At 41.0% G+C, this 27205-nt stretch overlaps 1 protein-coding gene across 2 annotated transcripts; it reads left to right on the plus strand.

Moving 5' to 3' along the window:
- The first annotated feature begins 546 nt into the window (after positions 1-546).
- Positions 547-16429, plus strand: LOC131217122 (diacylglycerol kinase 7-like). Of its 2 annotated transcripts, XM_058211889.1 has the most exons (12): positions 547-959; positions 6234-6356; positions 6633-6770; positions 6858-6943; positions 7923-8010; positions 8371-8446; positions 9867-9949; positions 10350-10420; positions 13534-13611; positions 13911-13998; positions 14609-14725; positions 16037-16429. In XM_058211889.1, the coding sequence occupies exons 1-12, from the start codon at positions 612-614 to the stop codon at positions 16193-16195; spliced, it is 1455 nt and encodes a 484-aa protein (XP_058067872.1). In that variant the 5' UTR covers positions 547-611; the 3' UTR covers positions 16196-16429. The 2 variants fall into 2 exon arrangements, with proteins under 2 accessions (XP_058067872.1, XP_058067873.1); XM_058211890.1 differs by lacking the exon at positions 13534-13611.
- The last annotated feature ends 10776 nt before the right edge of the window (positions 16430-27205 follow it).

The following is a 27205-nucleotide window of genomic DNA, read 5'->3' on the forward strand; positions in this document are numbered from 1 at the left end:
CATAATGTTTATTTCCCATAATGTTAATAAAACATAAATTAAAGAAAAAGAAATGCAAAAATTAGCTTGATTTAAAACTTCTATGACATATAAAAAGTTTATAATAATAATTTATCATAGTTTCTAATGGTATGATCCACCTGAAATTTGAATCTTTTAAAGGTTACAAAAAAAATTACGTAAGGCGAGCCATGCACGGCCGGGTCTGGATAACAGCTAATCCACTCTCCAATTCCATTCTTTAAAAGAAAAATTGGACGAGGACATTCTGGTCATTTCATCCTCAAAAAGCATGCTTCAGGGTTTAAAACCCAATTAATTATTATAAATTAATAAACGATTTCTAAATTTTAAATATACATGCACGCGCTAACGAGATGGTTCAAAATTTAACAAATTTTCGCGCAAATATCGGGATATTTCCACGATAAAATAGCGAAAAATTGAAGAATGAAAGATATATTTAAAATATCTCGATATTCTAAAATCTCGGCGATATTTCTCACACTCACTGCAACAACCCTCGTTTAAAACCCGTGAAAACGATCCGTTCCGATACTGCTCCCGCCATTCCCATAGCAGAGAAAACCTCTCTCTCTCTCTCTCGGAAAATGGCAGCTACCACCGAATCCCCAACCGCTACCAACTCGGGCGACTCGGTCCGGATCGCTGCCCGATCCTCACTCGTCGACTCGCTCAGAGGCTGCGGCCTCTCCAGCATCCGCATCGACAAGGAGCATCTCAAGCGTCGGATCCTCATACCCCACCACCTCCGCGTCGCGATCGTACAGGCCATCCGCACCAAAGACCCGTCCGCCGCAGCTACTGACGCGCATGACGCCGGCGGCAGCGGCGAAGCTCCCGAGGCGCCGATGGTCGTCTTCGTAAATTCGCGGAGCGGCGGACGGCTGGGTCCCACCCTCAAAGGCAGGCTGCAGGAGCTGATCAGCGAAGAACAGGTTAGGGTTTCTGGATTCGTTTCTTCAAAAATTTCCGGCTTTTGTCAGGTTTTGATCTTTCGACGCCATTTGATTTTTATTTTTTATTTTGATATGCATCTGCAATTATCTTTCGTTCTCGTAGTTTTCAGTGTATTTTCACATAGGAGTACTGTAAATTGTAGTGGTACTAGCTGCATGGGGATACTTGAATCCTTCAATCCAGCGATCCGGACCGTACATTAGGTCCAGGGCATGTTTAATGGGTTACTGTGCAAAAAATACACAGCTAAGACGATTTCATCCATCCGATTGATAACCTATAAGGTAAACCGTCAAGAATTTTAGGATCGGTTTGATCATTGCATTGCTAGCGCACGAACTATATCCTGGAACTAGTGGACAGTCTGGATTGATGGATTGGATGGTTTAAGTGTTCAGATGCAATTGGGAGCTCTATAACTAGATAACTAGAGTACAGAGTCATTTGTACAAGCCACACATGTGCCAGCATGACACATAGGTCCCTGATCCAATCTGTCCATCAGAAGGGCACCACTATGTTGATGCCGTAGCCCGAGAATCAGCTTGATCTACTGGTCAGGTGGGCCACAGTTTGCAAAGCAAATGTGGCTGTGAAAATTCCACCTGTTTCCAATACAGAGGCCCACCAACTCAGAGCTTTGCTATGCATGTGCAATACAGCTCACGCACAAGCCACACATGCGCCAACATGGCACGTAGGTCCAAGATCCAATCTATCCATCAGAAGGGCACCTTTGTATTGATGCCGTAGCTCAAGAATCAGTCAGGTGGGCCACAGCTTGCAAAACAAACGTGGCTATGAAAAATTTGGATAAAGTTTTCCAACTTGTCCACCTGCTTCTAGTACAGGGTCCCACCTGCTCAGAGCTTTGCTAAGCCCACACGCATGTGCAATACAGTTCATGTACAAGCCACACATGTGCCAACTTGGCATGTAGGTCCAAGATTCAATCTATCCATCAGAAGGGCACCACTGTATTGATGCCGTAGCCCAAGAATAAGGTTGATCCACTGACAAATATTTGGCCTTCCACCTGTTTCCAATACATGGGCCCACTTGCTGAGTGGACCAGATTTATTGTTGGGAATGCATCCACAAGGTCGGACCAACCTGATCGATGGATTGGATCTTGCACCTATGTGCTATGCTGGCATGTGTTGTGTGTACATGAGCTGTTTTGCACACATATGTGGGCTTAGTGAAGTTCTCACACTATGCAAGGAATGTGCAGATACAGCTGGTTGGACTGTGATGCTATTGTGAAATTAGTGCAAAGGGTCAATGTGTCATGTTTGTATGACATCCAACTGGTCTAAAATATTTTATAAATCAGGTTGATCTGCTTATCAAGTGGGCCACACTGCAGGAAAGAAGGGATGGCTCCTGAACTAATCCAAAGCAGATGTCTCACCCACCTGATGATTAGATTAGCCTGATTTTTTTGCACTAGGTGATCTTCATGGTATTTAGAGGTGTACATGAGTCAAGCCGAGCTGAGCTTTGCCCAACTCGTGCTCGACTCGGATAGCTTGAGTCTCAGCTCGTGCTCGGCTCGGCTTGGCCTTCGAGCTTGGAACAGTAGCTCGTGCTCGGCTAGCAGCTCGGTCCAGTTCGAGCCGAGTTCGAGTTCGAGTTTTCGAGCTGAGTTCAAGCTCGTAACACAAGTTAGAAAAGACCCGATCTTCAAAAATCCAAATGAATAAATTCAAAAACTGAAGAACTGCTAACTGCTTAGTCACCATACTCTACCTCCAGATATACAAAAGAAAATGAATAGAGAGGGATAAATTACCAGATGCTAGCATCACCGACGTTCACATTTGCCATCCCGGCCGACAACCCAGCAAGCCCCGACAAGAGGTGTGCACACCCGTCAAAAAGAAATTACAGGATAAGAAGAGGGCAACAACGGCGCCGAGGAAGCCGAAGAAGGGAGCAGTTTTGTCGCCGCTGAAAGTAAAAGACATCTTCTCTTTGCCTTTTCTGCTGCAAATCTAGGGTTTTGCTCTCTCTCTTCTCGGTGTTTTTGGAGAAGAAGAGATTTATGGATTTGAAGTATTATATGATTGAGGACATTTCTCAACGGACGCTACACATTAGAGAGAGAGAGAGAGAGAGAGAGAGAGAGAGAGAGAGAGAGAGAGAGAGAGAGAGAGAGAGAGAGAGAGAGGGCTGGACGCTGGACGGATTTGGGGATTTAGAGATTTAGTGTTTTTTAAAAAAGAGTAAAGCACCCCTGAGTATTTATATATATAATATATTATATTATTAATATACCTGGTTTTCAATCCGAGCCGATCCGAGTTGAACCGAGTTAGGTTCGAGCCAATACTGAGTCGAGTTGAGTCGAGCTCGGGCAAGCTCGAACTCAGCTCGGAACTTTTCCGAGCTAAAAAAATCAGCTCGACTCGGCTCGAACTCAGTTTTGAACCGAGTCGAGTCGAGCGAGCTACCAAGCTAAATCTGCTCATGTACAGCCCTAATGGTATTTGAAGTTGAATGTAGTTAGTGGTATTTGAACGCTCATCTTTAATCTTTATGTACTACTTTAGTTTTAGTATTTAATGTATTTCTGGTTTTTGCACATTCTTTTTTTTTTAATTTTATCCCTTGGGAAATGATCCTACACAACTATTTTGTTTGCATCAACGAGTTGCATTAGATTGGAGAGCTCAAACATCGATCTGAGTAGTCCATGTCCACAGTCCAGACAGTCTCTTCATCTGCCACCATCGACCTTTTTATTTTTTATTTTTCTCTTGGGAAATGATCACATACAACTATTTTGTTTGCATCAACAAGTTGCATTAGACTGGAGAGTCCAAAAATCGATCTGAGTAGTCCATGTCCACAGTCCAGAAACTCTTCATCTACCACCATGCCAAAGTCGCAATGATTGCAGGATTGTAACCTTATGACCAATGGCCCTTTTTGTTAAATTGCCCTTTTTGTCCAATATACTGATGGAATGGTTAGTCTGATCTAAGTGATTCTTGAGAGAGAAGCACTGCGTGGAAGGTCCACTAGATGGACTGTCTAGTTTGATTACTGGACTTCTTTTGTTATAACTTATCCAGACCTTCAAATTTTCAAGCCATTGATTGGATGGTTAAGATCGTTTGATAAGTGTGATTTGGGATTGGTGGCCCATTAAGGTAGTGGGTTGGACTGAATGGATGATGTAGATTGATGAATAGACTACCCATGTCCCTACACAACTAACTTCGCAAATGGAGGTGACTTCTATGCCCGACATCCAAAAACTTGTAAAGTTGGCAACAGCCATTTGTCAGGTGGGAACTACTGTGGAGGGCCCATCCGCTGATTGGACGATCCTAACAATCTGATCATCATCTTACAAATAAGCACAAAAAATTTTAGAAAGTAAATGTGAGAAATGGTTGACATTAATTTGCAGGAACAAAAAGCTCTCACATTAATGTGCAAAACTATATAATTTAGAGGGCCTAGGATGGTCCAATTAGTGTTGTTTTTGAGCTATGGACCATCACTGAAGGACCCGCCTGATGAGCAGTCCCCATGTCGCAGACATACCATTAGTAACATTTATGGAAATTGGAATGCCCAATCTCATGTGCATGATGGTCCATAGAATTGTATGTATGGTCATGACAGTTTTCTTGTTTTTCGGGGTTGGGTTCCCCTTTTGATGCCTCATGTCCATCTCCATGTTCCACATTGACAGGCATTTTTGTTTCTAAGCTAAAAGGTAAGGATGTACTGCTAAACACTATCTTCGTTATCAAATATCAAGCACTCATTCTTGGTACATGTGATCCCCATTTAAGAGACACGGACCATTCAATTGATAGGCCCTAATGTACATTATCCATACGCCAAAGCTCACATTGTTCAAATGATCCTAGTTTCCGATTGAAGGACCTTTGCCCAAAGAATGTTTACCATTAGTTGATCTTCTCTCTAGCTGCCAAAATGCAATTATGGATTGCCTAATTTGTGTGATTTTTGGAGCATGCCCCATCCTCTGTAGGGCCTAACTAATAATGGTTCGGACTCTAGATCTCATACATGTGTGCCACACATTCGGAGAATTGGTACTACATAAGTTATAATTTAGTGCTCATCACAGGATACTTCGTGTTGGTTAAATGGGTATTTGTTTAATGTTGTGGATTTTATGTTGATTTACATCAGGTGGAGGTAAAATCACCACTTGAGATTATGTTCCAATGCAGTTATGGGGAGGCTTCCTCTATATCTATTGTCTATCCAGTGATTCCAATGCACATTCCCCCCCCCCCCCCCCAAACCAAAAAGAAAAAAAAAAGAAAAAAAGAAAAGAAAAGAAAAGAAGCACACGCACACACACACACACACACACATATACGCGCATGCACTCTTTGACTACTGGAGGCCGTGGAGTGTCTAAAGCCCCTTACTTTGTCTGATCGACTGAAGTTTCCTAAGCATCTGTAATGATAGAGGTAGACCCCGCTTCTTGATTCTTTTGAGTATGTGGAGGTCAAGTTCTTGTTACTGTGAACTGATTTCCACTCACCACCACTTGAAATAGGTCTTTCAAAGCCTCACCACTCTTTAGATTAGTGGGAACCTCTGAGTTAGTTGAGATAGATGCTTCTGGTGCTTCCTTAGCAGCTGTGGCCCTTTTGTTTGGTGAAGAGCTTTGGGCAGAAAGGAGGGCTGTAGTCAGCCTCAAATCTGAACACACCTTGTGGTCTAACCTGTTTGACTTGAGACCTTCCACACACACACTCATGAATTTAGTTCCTCTCAATTTTCGAATTAGATGAAATGTGCGTCTTCGGATGGCACATTTGTGTTTTTCCATGAATACTGGTATTTTACATTTTCATGATTAGGCATTGAGCTGTTTTAAGATTTTCAGGCACTTTTGAGTCCGAGATGTGCGAAACTCTGCATAGCAGACTTGGTTGAAAATGTCTTTTGTTGGAGTTGTATTTCCAAAGGAAATGTTCATGCTGATTGAAACAAAAACATGATCCAATATTCATATATATGTCTCGAGGAAAACTGTCTCTATTATCCGTACAGCTATGCATTTGGTTGTTGCATATGATACCAGTTTTAATTATCACTATGTTTTCTATTCAAGTGCATGCAAATTTATTGATTGACTTGGACCTGTTCACAACATATCTAAAATATACTTGCATGGTTTTGCATGCTTTAGGGACTAAACAACAGAATTCATATTTATAAATTTCTTCTTATCACATATAATGCAGGTTTTTGATCTTTCAGTTGTAAAGCCACCTGACTTTGTCCAGTATGGATTGGCTTGCCTGGAGAAGTTGGCTCTTCTTGGTGATCAATGTGCGAAGGAAACTCGGGAGAAACTGAGGATCATGGTGCGTTGGTCTAAGTCATCCATTGGTTATTTAGTTACTCCATTTGCATGCAATCGGTAAGGTTACACATTCAGTTGCATTTCCTTGCCTCTCCATGCAAGTGTATGCTTGTGCATTGTATTGTATAATTCTTTTGTGAATATACTCCATTTGCATGGTTGAATGCATTTGCACGTCAGTGGGCAATCTTGATTTAATGTGTGTGATTGCACTACACGTGTTGGCTTGGTTGTTAGGACACCTGTTTAGAAGAAGTGAGGTTCTTCTTCTTTGCAGGTTGCAGGGGGCGATGGTACAGTGGGTTGGGTGTTAGGAAGTATTGCAGAACTCTATAAGCAGAATAGAGGGCCCATTCCTCCAGTTGGGATTATCCCACTCGGCACAGGCAATGATCTTTCTAGGAGTTTTGGTTGGGTAAGGAGATTATCTTCTTTTGACTTCTCAGTTTGGTTGTTGCTATTTTAACTTGCCGCCAACCTTTGCACTTGAATGTTTCTCCAGGGTGGTTCATTTCCCTTTGCATGGAGGTCAGCAGTGAAACGCTCTCTGTACAATGCTGTTACAGGCCCGATTCGTCCTCTTGATAGGTGGGTGTTCTCTTTATTGTACAGTTATCTGTTTGCATAAATAATTGCTATTGTTGATTCTGCTATCTTTATACATTCCTTGCTCTCTGGCTTACGGGAGTTGACACCTCTGTTGCAAATCACCTGCCCCGTTCCTATGGTGAGGCCCTATTTGCAAAAATAACCATGCATTTGCAGGCTTGGCCTTGAGATCTAAGCTCAAAGTTTAGTTCTCAACCACACTATTGTCCATTGGTAATTGCAGATACCCTGGCATCGTTGAAAGGCATTCTTCTTGGTTCAAAGGAGGATCATGGCATGGCAAAGGCTCTCTCTAACATGTATTGGACAAAATGGGGTTTAAAGCGACCCTTGTCAGTGACTGTTGTGATGCTTCGTAGTTAGCAACAGCCTGTGCTTTGGTTTAGTTGTTGATCAGTCTCCTACAATTTGGAATTCACAAAATCATGGATCCAACGGTTGAGTTCAGTCAGAATTAGGAAAGAATTAATCTTTCTATGAGAATTGTTAATGAAAATCTCAAATGAAGTATCAAGTCATTAAAGGGGCTTTTTGTGGAGTACAAAGAGCTTCTGCTTAGTGTATGTTCATAAGGTTCTCCTTGTGGTAATATCCATTTGTGGGAAATATACTGTCATGGAAATGTGAGAAATTCTTAGTATGACATCCACAGTGCACAGTGTTGCCTGATTCCGTGAAGTTACAACACATAGCATGTTGTGCATTTATAATATTTGATGTTGTGCAAATGCATAAAACAAGAATGTTACAAGATGTCAAAAGCTGTGCAGTTCTATTGCTTGCTAGAATTCTTGAGAGGGATGTTTCAACTGGAATGATTATAGGCATTGAGGTTGCAAGTGCTAACCTGTGTATCTGGTGATGGGAGTGAGATTTGCAATCCCTAGACCTGTCACCATCAATCTTGTTTACAGAAATGGAGCAGTGCTAATGAACATTTACTTTTATGTTTTTGTAGTTGGCATGTTGTGGTATCAATGGCTGCGGGACAAACTGTACAACTCCCCCATTGTCTGAGGCATTTGGAGGAGTGCCCTTTCGGTCAGGTTGGCAATTTCTTAGAATAGGTGCTTCTGAACTATTGTAATGTGAGAAATGTTTCAATAAATGAGTAAGGTTGATGTTGTCAGTGTGGAACTTTTGTAGTAAAGTTGATGAAACTTTGAACCATGGGATAGGGGCATCTTATTACTTGATTCTAGTCCTGAGACCTTTCTGCATATAAAACTAATTGATGGAGATCCAAAGTAAATTAAATTTCCTAAGGCAATCTCATTGGGGTTTTTCATGATTGTTGTCTTCTCCTCTTGTGCTTCGTGAAATTATGCTTTTGCATGCCTGCAATATTTGTGTTACTATTTGTTTAATCCTTTCCAATTGTAAGCGTTAATACTGGACTTGTGCAGAATGGGGACATTGAAGGGGACTTGCCTGAAAAGCTTTCTTGCTTTGAAGGAGTTTTCTATAATTACTTCAGTATAGGTATGTCTCTCGAACTATGCGACTTCTCTGCTGTCTTATTGTTTATGTTGTGTGTGTTGACTACATCTGCTATGATCTTTTACCACTTGCCATAAACTTTGTCTATTCTTGTGCATATGAAAATTTGATGCGATCATCCATCCATATATGAATATGCTTGTTTTAATGTAAACATATGCTAATCTTGGTTTTCCTTTCATGACATACAAGTAATCTTGGACATGATTTTGAAAGTTAGACACTACAGTGGATAACTAATCTTGGTTTTCCATTCCAATGATGTCTTTTAAAGTGAGTGTCTCTGTATACCACATCACGGATGATATAGTTCTTATTTCACTTAGTTCTGGTTAATTTAAGTAGCTGAACATCTGATGAGGTTGGAGCTTGCTGAAGTTCAGATAGGACAAAGGGTCAATCTGCTTTTAGAGTAGTAATATGCGAAAAAAAAAAACTTTCAATGTGCTTGGGAAGGGTTATAACCTGCATACCAGGTCTGACCTTTCATTTATAATATTTTTTCTCGAATGAAACTAAATAATGGCACCTGTACTTGATGTCATTGATCTTCCTAAAATTAATAAAAGGAATAGCTTGAGGATGTGCTCCATAAAATATTTGTAGGCCATGCATACCAGGAGAGTAAACTTCTTCATAGTCTGTTTCTTTCATCTAACCTTGAAATTGACAATATAATCCATTTCAACTGAGAAGAGCTTTTCCCTAAACCTTAAACAAACAGAGAGGATTGGAAAGATTCATTGTGGTTCCACCATCATCAGAATGTATTTATTATTGCACATGTACACTTCACTGGCATTGCTTTTTCTGATTCCAAGTCTTTGAAGTAGTCAGCCAAGTCATTTTTGTGACTTGCCTGAGTCATTGGGTTGGGAAGTTATATGTTTGGCTCAGCTTGGCACTTAAGGTAATTGTAGACTCGTGTGAGTCATGTGTTGACCCCAGGAGTCTGCAGGCTATGAGTGGACTTGTATCCAATTTGAGTTTATATTAAATTGTGCATAGTTGGGTGCTCATGATATTGTTTTTCTTTTCAACTGAATACAACTAATGTTTTTTGGATATATGGGTCATTTGCACAATCATTATATTTTCAATTGCTTTAAAGCTACATCTCATAGCTACAATCTGTACGGCATGACAATCATGCTTGTTGTTCACTTACCACTATTATTTCTTTTTTTAATTTTAATTTTTTTCAATTCTTTTTCAATGGGTAAGCTGGGATTGAGTCGTGAAAAAAAGAGGGTCAGATGGTGTTTATTCCATGCCCGAATTTTGCAACACTTGGGTCATAACTGCTAGAGCAGCACCATGTTTCACTATTTTTTGATGAGCCTGCATATCTCAATATATCCTATTGAACAGTTCTGAACTCTCTCTCTTTTATTTGCTAAAGGAATGGATGCACAAATTGCCTATGGGTTTCACCATTTACGTGATGAAAAACCATACCTTGCACAAGGTCCAATTGCAAATAAGGTATGCTTTGTATAGGCGTCCTTCTAGACCCAATATTTTTAGTGCATATTGTAGCTAACACCTCATTCTTTAGAATGTGATTGATTTCGTTTTGTATTATTAGCTTGGCATGCTTCCTTCGAAAGTGCAAAAATTAGCTCATTTTCCTCAGACGTGTTTAGCTATGCTTGTTTTCCAGTGCAAACCCTTTTTCTTGGTTAGTTGATCTTGTTAGAGGGTTCTCATATTGATCTTCCCTTTAGTTTGTAGAACCTGGAATTTGCTCTCTTTACTTGTGTGAGCTTACTTGTTATTCAAGTTCTTTTTACTCAGAATTCAGAAAAGCCTCATAGTAGATTTCAGTTATGCATTTACATATGTCAAAATCAAAAGTTTACAGCTAAGTATCCTCTTTGCACAGTTGATCTACTCTGGATATACCTGCACCCAAGGATGGTTCTTTACACCTTGCATGAGTGATCCAAAATTAAGGTCAGTCTTCTCTTTCACTGCAAGAAATTGAATCCTTTGGGTTCTAAACTCATGTTTCTGCTCTTTTTTCAGTTAAGAAAATTTTCAATTTTAAATGAGGTGTTTATTCATTGTTCTGTATTGTTTAATATCAATGTATTATTCCACTTGGAAAAAATTAATTGCTCGAACATGGTTACAATTTTGTTGCCATCAGGTTCTTGGAACCAACTAGTTCTCTCTTCATAGAGAAAAGAAACCCGTGCTTTCTCATTTGACATGTGTATTGCTTGCATCTCTACTATATATATACATATATATAACGGGAGAGGCAAGGGACAAATTTACCCATGCAATTAGCTTTTGGAGGGCATTGGACTTTGCATTTTCGAAGGACATGAGAAGGGATCTGAAATAAAGGGAAGGTTCTTTTCGTAATTTGAAGTCATGTGGCTCCTTAACAATAGAAAGCTCAGATTTTGCCCACAAAAAGCCCGTCGAGGGTGTAGATTTTTACCCCGCGCGCGCGCACGTGTGTATCACCCGCAACCTTTTTCTATCATCCTATCTCATACCCCCCGTCCCTCTCTCTCTTTGCATGTAGCCCGCAGCCTCTTCCTTCCTCTCTCACGTGCATTGCATGTGCCATACCCCTATTGTACGTAAATACCTTGCTACTAGACATATTGATGCATTTAAAGTGTATTCATGTAATTAACCATTTCTGTTCACTTTTTGACCTTGGATGTAACTGGTGAAGAACTGCAATCTTGATTGCTCCTACTTGCAAGACATAGCAACAATGCATAACATGATGAAAATGCTTGGAGGTATTGAATGGAGCAAGTTGATATTTAGGGATGTGATGTTAGTGGATTTCCATGCCATCGCTGCATTTCTCTAGTATATTGCTTGCATATTTATTATATGTTGGTTGTCCTTCACTTCAATCGCAGCCTACACCTTATGTTCATGAGTTTATGAGTTTAGGTGTAAAGTTTGCTTGTGCATGAGTCAGGGTGTACCAAATTGGTTACGTATTGGCCGTAATGGCCGATATGTAACGGTAACGGTGGAGTCCGTTATGCGATACGGGGGTAGGAATGGTGAGCCCCCAGTTTTTGGCTCGGATCGGCCGTTAACGACCGTTACTGCCCCTAACGGTCAGGGCATAACGGTCATAAATAGTTATTTTATTTTATTTATTTATTTTAATTATTATTATTTTAAGTTGTGATTTTTCTCTTTTTTTTTTTTTGGCATTTTTCTCTTCTAAATTATTTCCTAAACTATTGTACTGCAAATTCTGATCACTTTCACCTTGAATTTGAGGATCAAAACAAGTTATTTCATGGATATTGTTGAATCAAAAAGCTCCGTGGGCCATTTTTTGAAAAATCTTCAAAAATAGGTATTTATAATTTTATTTATTTATTTATTATTTTTTTATAACATCTGTTTTTATGGATGAATATGATGCGTTATTCAAATTAGAACATATGAATGTGCATTTTACAGATTATGCAACTGATTTTCTATTTTTTTGTATATATTTTTTTTCAGACTATTTTCAGTCAATTTTTAAAATTTAGAAAACACCTACACATGTGTGATATTTTGATATTAAATTCATTCTAATATATCGATTATTAGTATTAGATTGTTAGAAAATTAAATATATGAGTTTTACAGTCAATTCCAGGCTGTTAGGTTCATAAATTCATCAAACCACCCGATACAACTTTCTCACTAAACAGTGAACCATTACACCACCATAAATGCGTTCAAAATTATAAATGAATGCATATTTGGAATATTTAGAATTTTCTGGATTTAATTGATATTTTTTTGAGAATATATATATATATATATATATATATATATATATATATATATATATATATATATATATATATATATATATATATATACCGTTATGGGGCTGTAACGGCCGAAACGGTCCGTAACCGTATTGGTAACAGTGGGCACCGTTACGCCCACTTTTACCACAACGGTACACCTTAGCATGAGTGGATTTGTATTTGGGGGTTGATGGACGAGAGTGTGTGGATACATGCTTTATTTGGCCCGTTTGGGCATATCTAGGATGCTTGGAATGCTTCTTGAAATTGTAGAAACTCAAGTTTCTAGACTTTAGATGCATAGACCATGAGTGTGCATGCATGTGTCAAAGCTTCATCCATTGGAATGTGTTGTGCATTCATTCTGATGCTTTTGTATTTTAGCATCATCCATAACTACTCAATGACACAATCCTCTACCCGATCAGCAGTCCTATCTCCTGCATTGGCAATTCATTTTTCACACTGCATGTTGTGCTTTGATTTTGTTGATCTCTTACCTATATGCAAGCTTCAGAAGAGTTGGTAAGATTAACGCTTGCATCCTGCAACTCATCCACCATACAATCTGAACTGTCTGATTTTGTATGTTGAGTTTGGACCACTGACAGTTTTCTTTTTAAGTGTGATCTTTTGGCCATTCTCCATCCTCAATGGGCCCTATGATTTGGGCTGTGCTGAATAGCATTTGTGCATGCCACATCTATAAATGGTGGATTGAGAACCACAGTGAGATGCAGTAGGTTGGATATCAACTTTTTCTAAGTAAGAAACCAGGGTTTCTTTAGAGAAAAAAATATAACCTGAACTAGCCATTTGTCCTTAGCATTGAGAAAGTACATATCATTATCTGCATGATGGATCTGTTAAACTTTCAACGACATGTTTGATATTTGTTTGAGTACTTTGCCAGTGTGAAAAAAACATACCGCCATTTCTAGAACTCCTGACATCTTGGCGACATCCTGGAAGATACCACTAGGATTTTGTACAGTAATTTCTGGAAGAATTTTATTTCGAGCGTTATGCTTTGTGTATTGCATTACTTGTGGAATGGCCATCTTTATCAGGGGCAAGAATGCCATAGTCATAGCTTTACGTTTCTGATACGTTTTAATTCAACCATTTTCTAATACTAGGCATTCTTCAGCTTTAGAAAGTTGGGAGTGTCATGAGTACGTTCATGGGGATATTATGTCAGGGTGGATGAATTAGTAGCATTAACATCAGCTTTTCAAGGCTAATATGCATTCATGAAATTAATGAATGCAGGGGACTCAATAACATTCTACGGCTGCATATAAGAAAGGTCAATAGCTCAGAATGGGAGCAGATTCGAGTTCCTTCAAGGCAAGTTCAAACCAAACTTAATTTCTGACCATATTTTGCCAGAATTATTTTGAAGTCTATACAGGCATCTGTGTAGATGTAGTTTTGATAGGTCAGATATCAGGATTATTTGCTTTTCATTTGTTTTGATTTGAAAATTTCAAACTGACGACTTTTTCAGGTATTTCATTGATAAAAAATTTCACATGCTCTGCGGTTTTTTTTGGTCTTGATATTACTACTGTCAATCACTGTAGCAGATTGTTTTGCCGTCTTCTTTTTTCAGTTCCAAGTGGTCTAATGAGGTTTTTCGCTTGCAGTGTTAGAGCTGTAGTTGCTTTAAATCTTCATAACTATGGAAGTGGAAGGAATCCATGGGGTCGATTAAAGCCGGAATACTTAGAGAAGGTATGCTTTTATCTAAGCACATTAGATCTTCTAACTTAACAAGTGCTGCTTTTGTAGCAAGTGAAAAGAGCAAAAACAAGTCATAATTGTCATTTCTGGCTTAAACGATGGATACCTTTATTAGCAAGATGAAGCTCGAATGATACTAAATTTGATGTCTTAATGAGCATTAGTTACAAGTAATCTACTGATACTGAGCTGGAGAACCTTATTTTCTTGGGCTCTATTTGAATGAAAGATTCTAGTGAAGTTGAAGCATTAACGTTCTAGGATGTTAAAGATCTTATGTCATTCTTTGTTGGGATGATTCTCTTAATGTCATCTCATGGGCATTGAACAAGTCATCGTCCATTACAATATGTGTTCCTTATATCAATATCTTGTTTGAGGCGAATGAGATCGCAGAGCCTGAGACTCCTGCTAAAGGATTTCCTGGCCAACATTCTCGTTTCATGTCCTCTGTGCACGCGCGTGCGTGTAAAGATGTCTTCTGTGTGCAGGTGGGCGGGGGAAGATGGGCATGGGTAGGTTGGTGGGCATGCATCTCTGTCCATGCATGTGCATATGTCCAGAATATAGTGGTGCTGACATTAATCAAATTATTTTTCAGAGAGGCTTTGTTGAGGCCCATGTTGATGATGGGCTGCTTGAAATCTTTGGCCTAAAGCAAGGGTGGCATGCTTCATTTGTTATGGTTGAGCTCATCTCCGCCAAGCATATTGCCCAGGTACCACAACTGTGTCAACTCGCTAAGAAATTTGTGTTTATTTGGAGATGGATGGATGTCAACAAATGCCATGTGTAGGAAATGGTTTTATTATTATTTTACCCATGTTGGTAATAGCCCTTTACCAGTGCCTAAAACCCAATTTGAATATAATATATTGAAAAATGGATGACTATCAGTTAATCAGTGTGTGACAAATATCGCCGGGATTTTGAAAATCTCCTGATATACCTGTGGAAAATTCATTAAATGATAGTATCGTGAGAATATCTCAAGATTTTCAAAATCTCACTAATTTTTAATTTCTCATGATTTGTCGCGATTTTTTTATGAAATAAATATCCAAAAATTTAGGCAAATTCATTTGACCCAAATTTGAAAAATTAAAATCATTTTTAATTTATAATAAATATTTTTTAATATTTTATTTCCAGCGAGATTTTCCTGATATTATTGTGAGAAAACGTCAAAATCTGAAAATCTCCTGAGAAAATCCCTTGCTTTGCCAAGAATGAATTTGTCACTATGATGACTAACCTAGATTTCATGAAGTATGGACTTAAACCTCAGCAAATTTATTATTTTGTTTACAAACATACCTGGCCCATCTGTTGAGAAAGATGCATCCCACTTGTTTACATAAAAATATTAAGATTAACATTTAACACCTTGATCCTATGCAAATTGAAGACTTGTCTTTATAGTCCAAGAGAAATGCATTCTTTCTGAAATCCCAATTTGTTGACATCTTTTAGAAAATAAAATACCTAGAAATTCACATTAGTTGACCTGGACTATCTTGATGTTTTCGGTAAACAGTGTTGTTCTAGCAGTTCGTTTTCAAAATTCCATGCTTATTCATTCATCATAAAAAAGAAAGAAAAAGGAAGAAGTCCATGCTTATTCAGTCATTTAATAAAAGTTTTTTTTTTCTAGATTCCTGATATGGTTACTCATGCGATTAGGATTGGTCCTACTCTCCTCCCCATACACGTGCTAGATTCAGGCCGTTCATCAGGTGGGACGTTTGCAATGCCAAAGCAGACCGATCTGGTTATTGGATGGGCAACATATGCGAACATTGAATGTCGACTGTTGGCGAATCTGTTTTTATCAGATCATTTTCTCGAAACGTGTTCTCTGCTTGATGAACTGACTTGACTGATTCTTGGGCCTTCTCAGAGACCTGGGAGGGCCCACCTGGTGACTGGCACAGATCTCAAACACATGCGCTACATTGTGCATGTTGGTGTTGAATACATTGTATTCTACTCAAAACTACTTTGTAACGATCCAACCATTGTCTTTCAGGCAGCCTCAATTAGATTGGAAATCAGAGGTGGGCAGTGCGAACGAGCATATATGCAGATGGATGGGGAGCCATGGAAACAGCCAATAAATGGTGAATATTCAACCATAGTAGAGATTAAAAGGGTGCCCTTCCAGTCGCTCATGGTAAGTGGAGAGTGATCGCTTTAAGCTTGCCGCCGATTCAGGTTTGGATCAAATTGTGTTTTTTCTCAGATTCTAATAAAATCATAAGAACTTGTATAGCATCTGCAATTGAGCAGGTTTTCTAGATTGCCCTTTATTAAATCCATATCAACTTGACAAACCATAAACAAAAGCTGTAAATTCTATTTTTGTTTAATTTGTAAACAGTAGATTGAGATCCATGAAGTAATGAAAGCATCGATTTAGGCATTGGTTTTGCACCGGTGTGCCTGTTTTAGTGAATTGCAGTTTGCATGAAGAGAGGTTGAAGATGTGAATTTCTGCATACATGCTGATGTTTCACATCTGTGAGATCTGGGCCCTTTTCAAGTGGGGTTTAATGAAGAACACGCCCTTGCCTCCCCCCATATTCAGGCTGGGACACTCATCTGATGGACCACCATGCTGAATATAGACTATAGGTCATTTTCTTTTGTCCATCTTTTATACAACTGCAGTGCATCTGATTGGTAGGGTGGTCTTGTTTATTGACTAGGGCATGCTATGTAGGGACTGCAACTTGGCTTCGGGTAAACCCAAACCTGACCGACCCAACCCGTGTCCTGGGTCAGCTTCGTTGAGGTTGTCAAGGTCCTCAGGTTGGGTTTGGGTTGAAAAATGCCATCCCGATTTGAATTTGGGTTGGGTCCAGGTTGAGCAAATTCGGGTTGGGTTGGGTCAGATTGGGAATAATCACATGTATTTGGGTCAGGTCAGGTTGGGTCCTCTTGAGGCTGACTTGGACTCTGGTTAATCTCTCAACCTGACCCAACCTACACGAGTTGCACCCCTAATGCTATGTGCACCCACCTAACACGTGCCAAAGTGGCACATGTGTGAGATTTTGGATGTTGATTAGAGTTGTACACGAGTCGAGCTTGGCCAGCATGGCTTGGCCTGGCTCACCCCACAGGCTACCCCAGCTCGAACTTGGCTTGGCTCGGTCAATAGCTCGGGCCAGCTCGAGCCAAGTTTGGGCCAAGCTTGAGATCAATCTTTCAAGCCGAGTTTGAGTTTGAGCCGAGTTTAGGTTTTGGGATTTTTAATATATATGATATATAATTTATTTAAATATATAAATATATACAAAATATTTTAACCCGATCCGAGTCAAATTGATTTGAACCGAGTCAAGTTCGAGTTAAGTTTTGAGGCGAGTCGAGTTGAGTTTGTCTAGTTCAGACTTGGCTCGAAATTTTTTCGAGCTAAAAACATGATTCGGCTCAAACCCAGTTTCGAGCTGAGTGGAATCAAGTTCGGTCTAGCTTGCGAGCTCAAAAAATTAGCTCAACCAACTCAGTTTTGAGCCAAGTCGCGTTGAGCTTTTCCGAGTTAACCGAGCTAACTCGGTTCATGTACACGTCTAGTGTTGATTAGGTGGGACTTTCGGTGAGTGTGCGTTGGTGAAAGAATCAGGCCTCTGCAAGTATTTGGTGGCCCACTTGTATAAATGTGTACAGTGGGTTACCATTTTAAACTATATCCACTTCTTTCCATACCAGTTTGGCCAATCTAAAACTGTAACGTCTTTATTTTCTGATAGAATACATTCACGTGTGGCCCCCCTGACGGGCACGGTAGGATGCGTGTGTTTGGCATATCCTCGTCCGGAAGAAGCATTCCTCTGCCTCAGACAGTGACAGAGTACGGGAGATCCATATGCATGCAACCGCTGCATGTTTACACATTCCCATCAATCCAAACCGTCCAAACCATAGGCTTCGCATTACTGGACATGTGTGTCGAATTTGGAACGTTGATCTTTTCTCTTCCTTTTCAATTTTACCAACAATTTAATGGCCATGAGTCAGGTGGCTAGCATCATCCATTAGTGTGACTTTTCGTTAAAATAAAATCAACCCAGAACAGGCCCCAGGACTTGACAGTTGAGATGAATCACAGCTCGTCTATCCTAGCATCCTAGCCATTCAAGAGGTAGGTCCAACAGTAAATTAGCCATAGGTAAAGTACGAGTTTCAACAACTGATCGTAGCCGTTCGATTTGTCGGTAACAAATTATTGAACGGACAATAGTTTGCCTTGAAGTCCATTTTTCAATGTTTAGGATTTGATTCAACAGAAAAAGAGAACCGTTCGTGACCTCCTCCGGAAGTGGGCCATACTCCCATCCACGGTCCACGAAGCTCGTCAAATAGGAAGTTGGAATGAGAGTGGCCGTATTGACACGTGTTTAGGATATCAAAACCATGTTTCAGGTGGAATTCATCACATGGCCAAAATTTCAGGCAGATGAAATCTCATTAGACCGTGGATGCAAGCTCTTTAAAACATGTGTGGCCCACCTAATGACTTGAACGGCCCGTTATTTGGGCCAGACAATCTACTGAGTCAGCCCACCTGATACATCAGATGTCCTATACCTGTGCCAATTCACACGTGCGTTTTGCGTAGACTATAGATGTCTGTGTAGACTCTGCTGTCCAACTGCATCCAACGGCTGTCTTAAAACATATGTTCAAATGACATACACCTATTTGTCATACTCAAAAGGAGCTGGATTTCTATTTCTACAATAAATGGTCCAGACCTTTCATTAAGTGGACCTCATTATGAAAAGGCATGCGTGCAATGGTCCAGACCTTCCATTAAGTGGGCCTCATCATCAAAGGGCAAAGGCCGAGGACCACGTGTACCACACTGAAAAGAAGATTCTCATCCATAATCTGGAACATTGCCCACCCACTGACTATTTGTTTGCTGGAAATTTATTGGACGGTTAGGATCGTCGTATTGACGACTTTTAGCCCCTCCGTGATGGGGTCAATATGATGAACTGATGGCCCACCGTGGTCCACTGGGCCGTGGGGGCATATATCCAAGGATTTGCAGTATACTCAACTTTCCAATTTGGATGTGGGACCGATGGCTCAGTTATCTAGACCGTTGGTGTATTTGGTTCCATCATGGATGGAATATTAACCAAAAATCCCCAAAATTGGCAGCTCCTAGCAAGCAATCTTGAGCCTTTTTTCAGTTGAATGTGGACTTGTAGTTTTAAGGTTACGATCCTATGGAGGAGAGTTTTTGGGATAGTCCATATATGGCGGGGCCAACAGATTAACGGTCTGGATCACGGAACCGTAGGCCTCTCTTTTCCAAACAGAACGCACGAGCATCTGATCATGGAAACAATATATGTATACGTACGCGAATTCTTGTGACCGTTGGTGTAGGGAGCCCATGCAACAATATTCTGTGGGCCAACGTAATCTATATGTGACATCCACTCCGTCCATAATTTTCTCTATCTCATTTTAGGACTAAGAAAAGGCCGATCCGAAATTCAAGTGGGCCACACCCCAGGGGAAAGTGGGGATGGCGACGTCTACCATTGAAACCTTCTTGGGCCAACCGAAGTTTTGGATCAGGCTGATATTTTGTTTTTTCACTTAATCCTCGTTGGATGCACCTTATGAACGGTTTGGATGGCATGTTAACATCACGGTGGGCCCAAGAAGGATTAAATCGTGGGTGTCCCTATCCCCACCGTTCCCTGTGGTGAGGCCCACTTGAGTTTGGGATCGTCAAAGGTCTCTCTATCGTCGTTGATTTCGCAATCTGTTGAGAATTGCTAAGGGCTCAAAACGAATGAACGGTTGAGAGCATTTCACCAAGAGTCCAAACTGTATGTACGTATATGGCCCACCTGATGATCAGATCTGTCTGATTTTTAATACGAAGTGGGGATCACCTCACGTGTAGTTCGAATATCACATGTGCGACTCATTTCCACGTGTGAGGCCGGCATACTTAAAAGTGCACTCGACCTAGTGGAATGTTAGTGGTACAGTGAGTTCTGGCTTTCGGTTTATCCAACTGAGTTGTGGTCTGACGATCCAAACCGTTGGATTGACTGTTCTCACTATGGATGGCCCATTTACGGAAAATTTCAGAAGAATCGAGATACAAGTGACGAACCATTGCTGAAATTCGTTCTTAACTGTCTGCTTCTTGGCCACCTATTGTACGGTCAAGATTTCCAATCTCAGTAATTTTTGGTGCATGAGCCTTCAACAATGAGACCGATTATATCAATGGTTTGGATGACTGAAAAATGGGCCCCACTAGTACAAAACGGTAATGTACAAACATTCGGCGGCCAATTGCTGCCCCGCCCACAGGAAGTTCCTATGTGGGGTCCACAGAGAATCTCATGAGAAATCCACTCCGTCCATCAGTTTTTGAAGATCCAAATAGGAGGAGATTCCAAAAATTAGGTATATTCAAAGCTCAGAGTAACCACGCCACTCGAAAAGGTGTGGATTGAACACTCACCATTGGAAAATCTGTGGGGGCCACAGAAGTTTTGAATTAGGATGATATTTGTGAATACAGTTTATCCCCGTGGTAATAACCTTATGAACGGTTTTGATAGGATATAGACATCATTCACGGCTAGAGGAAGATTTCAACGATGGATATTTCCATTCTCACTCTTTAGTGTCGTGTGGCACACCTGAGTTTTGGATCTTCCTAATTTTCATATTTCCATCCTATTTTGAGCTTAAGAAACGGATGGACGGAGTAGATTCTACCAAGTATCTCTGTGGGCCACACCTAATTTTCGACCACATGAACTTTGAATGCATCCGCATAGGCAATTCGCGTCGGTGGACGTCGCGACTAAAAATGATTGTTGCTGTACGTTGATGCTGAACGTACGGACGAGAATATTTTCCACTCTGAAGAATGCGAAAGAGTTCTCGCACGAGTGAGTTGATGCTAGGCTTCGTGTCTTACGTGTTACAATGACCCACGAACATGAGATCAGGGCCATTCATGAGAAATATCGTGGCAAAATAAGGCCAGTTCACTCACCATGCAATTCCATCACGGTGCATTAAGAAAATGGACGGTTTGAAAATGTCCAATGGTCCTCAGTAAGTATACCGATTTGATCCACTTGGCGAGTCATGCTACGGTTCGATTACTTCAGGAATAGTGATGGATGGTCTGGATCTTATTCCTATTCACATTCACACGGGTTTTCCTCTCCCTTCGTCCATCTCATGCCAGCGAGTACACGTAGCGGTAGGTCTCCTCATTTTTAGAAGAGAAATGTCCGAGTAAAACGATGCATGTGAGATTTTCCATACAACACCTTCTTTCCCGCCAACAGATCATTTAGGTTTAGCATCCGGTCCGTTAAAAATGTGGGCCACACACAAAAGATCATATCAAGTGAAAACCAATACGTTCCACCCATCAAGAATACGACACAATCCAAAATCAATTAACGGCCAATAGCTGCCTGACTCATTATATGAGTCTCACCACCTAATAATTACATTGGGGCTAATATTCTCCTTAAATGATCATTACGGTACGGCTCACCTCCCACGTGGCTCAATTTCCTACACTAGTGACGATTGGCAAGAAAGTGTTGTACGTGATAGTTCACATGCACTGCTGTATATGAACGTTTCTCTTTTGACGTGGGACGCGGATTGCGTCCTACCCCCGCCCGGACGGTAATCCGTCCGGGCAGGGCTCTATGGGGGCCACAGTGATGTAATTTCTTTATCCACGCCGTTAATCGTTTTTCTCAGATCATTTTAAGATACGATCCAAAAAATTAAGTAGGTTCAAAGCTCCAATGGATCACACCAAAGGAAGCTGCAGTGATAATGACACTCACCGTTGAAACCTTTCTAAGGGCCACCGTGACCTTTTTTTTTTTAAAAAAAAAAACCATAAAACCTATTCATAAGGTTATGTAGACGTGCATGAAGCGAAAAACACAAATATCAGCTTCATCCGAAACTTCTCTAGCTCCCAAGAAGTTTTTAATGGTGGACGTTCAATCCCTAATTTGTGATCCACTTAAGCCTTATGGATACTCGTTTTTTTTATATATTATCTTAAAATGATATGAGAAAAACGATGAACGGCTTGGATAAAACAATTACATCAATGTGACCCTCACAGAGCCCTGCCCAGATGGATTACCGTACGAGCGGGGGTAGGACGCAATCCGCGTCCTTTTGATATGACGTCCATGCAAGATATAGAAATCATCAACGGAATGTAGGCTGGAAATCCGGAGTGGTGTTGTCCACTTCCATATCATTTCATTCCTCCCCCTATGCTAGTAATCTCTTTCAGTTTGTCCTTAGCTGTCCATAGCCATCAATCACCACAACAAAAAGAGCATGGCCCACCTAAAAATAATGATGGCAAACACTTCCCCAAATCCCATGGCCCACCATTCCATAAATGGATATGCATAGGTATCCCCATCAAACGGCTCCCACTCTCTCTTCATATACAAGAAAAATCATTCATACTCTAGTAGCGTATGATCATCCATATGCATGCAGCACAGCCCATGTACGCTTGGTGGACACATAAATCGATCCAACCGTTTAATCCGTGGGCTTGGATGTGGATATTGGATAGCTTCAAAATTTAATTGATTAGAGGACCTGAATCCCTGATTCGGTGCAGTTATGGTTTATCGAAATTGGACCACTAAAGAATGCGATTTTGGGTTATGAATGGTTGAAAATCGGGCCCACTATTTGGATGGTTTGGATTGATTCACATGCATGACAGGTGTAAAATAATGTGTGCATGTGTGGAATATATACCTTCAACATCAACGTCAATCCTAGCTACGAGGAACTCCGCAGTTTGAGGGGTTGTGTTTCCGCACTCCTCGAGACAATGTAAAGGCAGTGGGGGACCTTTTTGTTTGAATTATTAGGTTATTGAAGCTTGATGTAGACTAATTATGGAATGATGACTCGGCCGAGTCAACTCGGATCGGGTGGAGGATGATCCATGCGTTGTACCACAAATAATGACTGAGAAGTGAGAATAGGTGTGACTCGGTCTGACTCGGGAAAGTCACCCCAACTCAACCCAATCTATACTCAACTCATAATTAAATGAGCCAGTTCAAGTCACCGAGTCTTAAAACAAGAAAACTAGGTGATTTGGAAAAGAGGTGACTTGACTTGACACGGGCAAGTCATCCCAACTCAACTTAATCTAGACTCAACTCATAACCAAACCAGTATGTTCGAAACAGCATTTGATACCTCAAATTAAACCGAATAACTTACTTTCAATGTACCTAAGTCAAAGTTATGCAATATCTTGCCCCATACTTCAGATACAGAGTGTGCACACTCAGCCAAAGTTATGGTCCATGACTTTTGCACCAAGTGCACATAATAGTATTCATCAAACAATTAATAAGATGCATAATTTAGTGCATTCTAGGTTCTCATCACAGTACAATTCATTCATTTCACACAACCTCATAACCATTTTACTATTAATTCCATTACATACACATCCACACAACATATATTTTTAAAACTAATTTATGTCCACCCATTTTGCAACTTTATTCAACTAAAATATCAACATTGTTCAACAAAGGCATGTCTATAAATATCGCTAACTATAATTAATAGAAACTAAATCTCCTGTCATTCAACTATATAAATAATTCAACCATCTAGAGCAGCAAGTTCGTCTTCTGCCAAACACGACCATTGATCCAGAGTCTCATCCGCTAACCCAACATCATCCTCCAATACTGTAACGCCCTGAAAATCGGGGGTCATGCATACGCTCGACTCCCGAGTTCCTGAGAGCCACTTTTAACCGATTTCATTAATGCATTTATTTAGGTTTAGTTGCGCAGCTTGAAAGTTCCTAGAGCATGAAACATAACCACACCAGTCTACTGAAATGAGCAAAAAATAAACATACATTCATATACAAGTCCAAAAGTACAAAAGGGACGCATATGACGCTACCCAACAATATCTCAAAAGAATAGCAAGACCAAAAGAATAGGACTGAGCCCCCTGCTCAGTGACCCAATCCCGCCAATCAAGCTGGCGGAGAACCCTTCATCAGCTGGAAGTATGATAGCTCGTCCTCCTCGTCCAGGCTCGTCTCGCCAGGCTCCTCCAGTCCCGAGTCACCTGCATCTATGAATGGGTCTGGTTGGTGTTTTAAAATACCGTCCCAGAGTGGGAGTGAGTGATCAACTCAGTGGGTGCTATTAACCTCAAGTTATCACAGGCATCAATTATAATATGATCTTAATGAAAAGCAGATAATCACATACGTCTAAGTAATCTTATTAATGCGCATGTATGCAGCATGACATGATGCATGCCCTCACCACAACGCTCCCTCGTGCGACACCATCTAACGATCGCCAATGCCAACACTCCCTCAGTGCGACCTCGATTGCCGAGTTGCTACCTTAACTAGTGCGATGCAATGCGATCGTGCTAGCCGTGTGATTAGTTAGGTCCATTCATCCAGCAGATTTGGGAATCTAGTACACCTCACATATCAATGCCCTAAACGGGTTGCGAAGCGAAGACCCCCCAATGCGTGAGGCCGAGACCCCGCGGTCCGTGATCCCGTCGGGTTCCTCATCCCCGACTTCAAGCACATGAGGAGTGCCATGAGAAAGGGATCGCTCGCTCGCAGTCATTACAGGGAGGTGCGGTACCCCAGCATAGGCCGACAGTTCGGACACAGTGTCCCATTCCACCATGCCCGGCTCACGAGGCTGTGGACCAAATTTTAAGTGGGTTATTGATGAGCGACAACGGTTGTAGGGTGTTTCAGGTTTCATACATGCGTGAGCAAACAGGGTTAACAAATAAGGTTGGTCAGATAATAGGGTAGACCACTCAAGTCGGACGAGCATGAGGCGAGTGACATCGGGCACAAAGGACCCATGTAGTAGAACTACAGCCACCCGCACACACCCGCCCAAACCCATAAGTCTAACCATAGCGTAGTCCTACCGATGGGACTATCGTCTCTCCTCAAGTTCCTGACCAACCCAAGGGTAGGAATAGTGACTCATAGCATGCCAACAACCAATGCAACATCAAGCATATTCAACACCTTGTTCTCATGTTGCTCAACATACAATTCAAATTTCTCTAACAAGCAAACCATTAATATCATGAATAAAGTGTATGTGTGTAGTGTGGGTTGGTGAGGAAGTTAACACTTCTTCCATGTTGAGAAATCACGTGTACAAGAGCAATAAATCATATATCCTATGAGGCAACAACACATGAAAAAATCACACAAGGCATGAATATGTAATCATCCATACACCAAATCATGTGAGAGGTAAGAACAATCATCATAAGAGTCAAACCAACAATTCCATATTATTTCAACAAACCTACAATTCCTAGGGTTTCTCTAGATTTTCCAAATATGACATTCAAGCAACCAAAATCATTAATCTCATACTAGAATTGGTGCTAGGCCACCTAAGATCAATAGTCCGCACCTTCGGGTCGTTGGAGACTAGAAAATCGACCTAGGAATGAGGGCTTTGGGGTCTAACGGCCGGAATCCCTAAAGCAACCATTCACATGTTAGAGTTTCCAACAAATCCTTCCTCAACTCAAGGTTTTCAAGAAAAGGGATGATGGCTTTTACCTAGATGATCAACGGAGTGAATGTGTGGTTGTGGTAGAGGGTTCTTCCTTGAAGAAGAGGTAGGGAGGTGCAAGGTTGAGCTTCCTTGGGCCCCACCATCAACAACACCCTCCTTCACTCTCTTCTTCCTCTCTCTTTCTCCTCCTTTCTCGTCTTTCTCTTCTCCTTTTTCTCTCTTCTCTCTTTCCTTCTCTAGGGCAAAATCGTATGGGGAGAGAGGGTGCCCAAATGAGGCCCTTTTATAATGCAAGATTTGGTGAAAATGGCCCCAAGTGTTGGATTTTTACTATACTAGACCTATGGGAGGGTCTTTTCAAGATCTAGGGCCCACTATAGGGTATACATATTGATATACACCGTAGGATAGTTAGCCCTAGTGATGATCTACGTATGAACATGATCGGCCCGCCATTTGGATGTGTCGATCGACAGATACGATTAGAAGTCTTTTCAACGATCACCGATGGTCGATTGGGGCTAAGACTATACGGATATGAGAAAGAAAATATCCTTACTCCATGTGTGAAGTTTGGTCACAAACTGATGGTCCGAAATCCTCAACTTTACATAAGAGTGGATGACTCAATTCACTTAAGTTCCAGTTCCTTTCTTTAGGGTATTTGTGTTTCTCATGCACTCGTCCTTCGGCTCAAGTTGAGCGGTTCTGAACACTACCCAGGTTTGACTCCCGCGATGAACGTCGAGCCCAGTAAGACGAACATTACTCTATAATTTTGGAACTAATGGCCCACCAACGAGCGGTCTAGAGCTTATTTAGAAAATCGGAGTGTTTCTGGAATGAATTAGGTATTGAGATTTCTCGTAGGCAATGATCAGGGTTTGGATTAACTATATTTATAGGGTGGCCTATTTATAACTAGTGGAAGTGGATATTTGGTCATGATCACTCTAAAACGTCGGTTTTAGACTAAAAGAGTAATGGGGTTGATTTAGTCTATTATTCAAGATCCGGGTCTTATCTGACTCTGCCCCGGTTAGATCTTTAATTTAGTCATGCTTGCCTTTATTAGTTAGTGAAGGGTCGGTTAGATTTGGGCCCTCTGGCCTTAAGTTTCAATGAATTCCCACAATGGCCCCATAGGATTCCTTATTGGCTTTGGGGAGGACCCAACACCCCCTTGGCCACCAAATTGGGTGTGTAGGTGCCTTATGGCCCAATGAGGGGCCATATAAAATTTGGAAACAAACGGATGGACGGTTGTGGGGTTTGAGTCAACGGTTTTGATCTTTAAACGACCCTAAGGGGTCCATTCTGGTGATTAGAGTGGTTCTGGTGGCCCTCTGGCTATGAAATTTCTAGGATAGATGCTTCATGGCCCGATGAAGGGCCATACAAAATTTAGGGATGGTCGGATCTGGGGTTTGGTCGCACGGGTCCAATTTGCGATCGACGGTCACCGTTCCACGATCAGGTCCCAGAGTTGGTGGACAGGTGTAGGAAAATTCGTTATACCTCCTCTGAAAATGTAGAAGAGATCCGACGGCTGGATAGCCTTGTATCTC

The sequence above is a fragment of the Magnolia sinica genome, chromosome 10, assembly GCF_029962835.1.
Source record: "Magnolia sinica isolate HGM2019 chromosome 10, MsV1, whole genome shotgun sequence".
Lineage (NCBI taxonomy): Eukaryota > Viridiplantae > Streptophyta > Magnoliopsida > Magnoliales > Magnoliaceae > Magnolia > Magnolia sinica.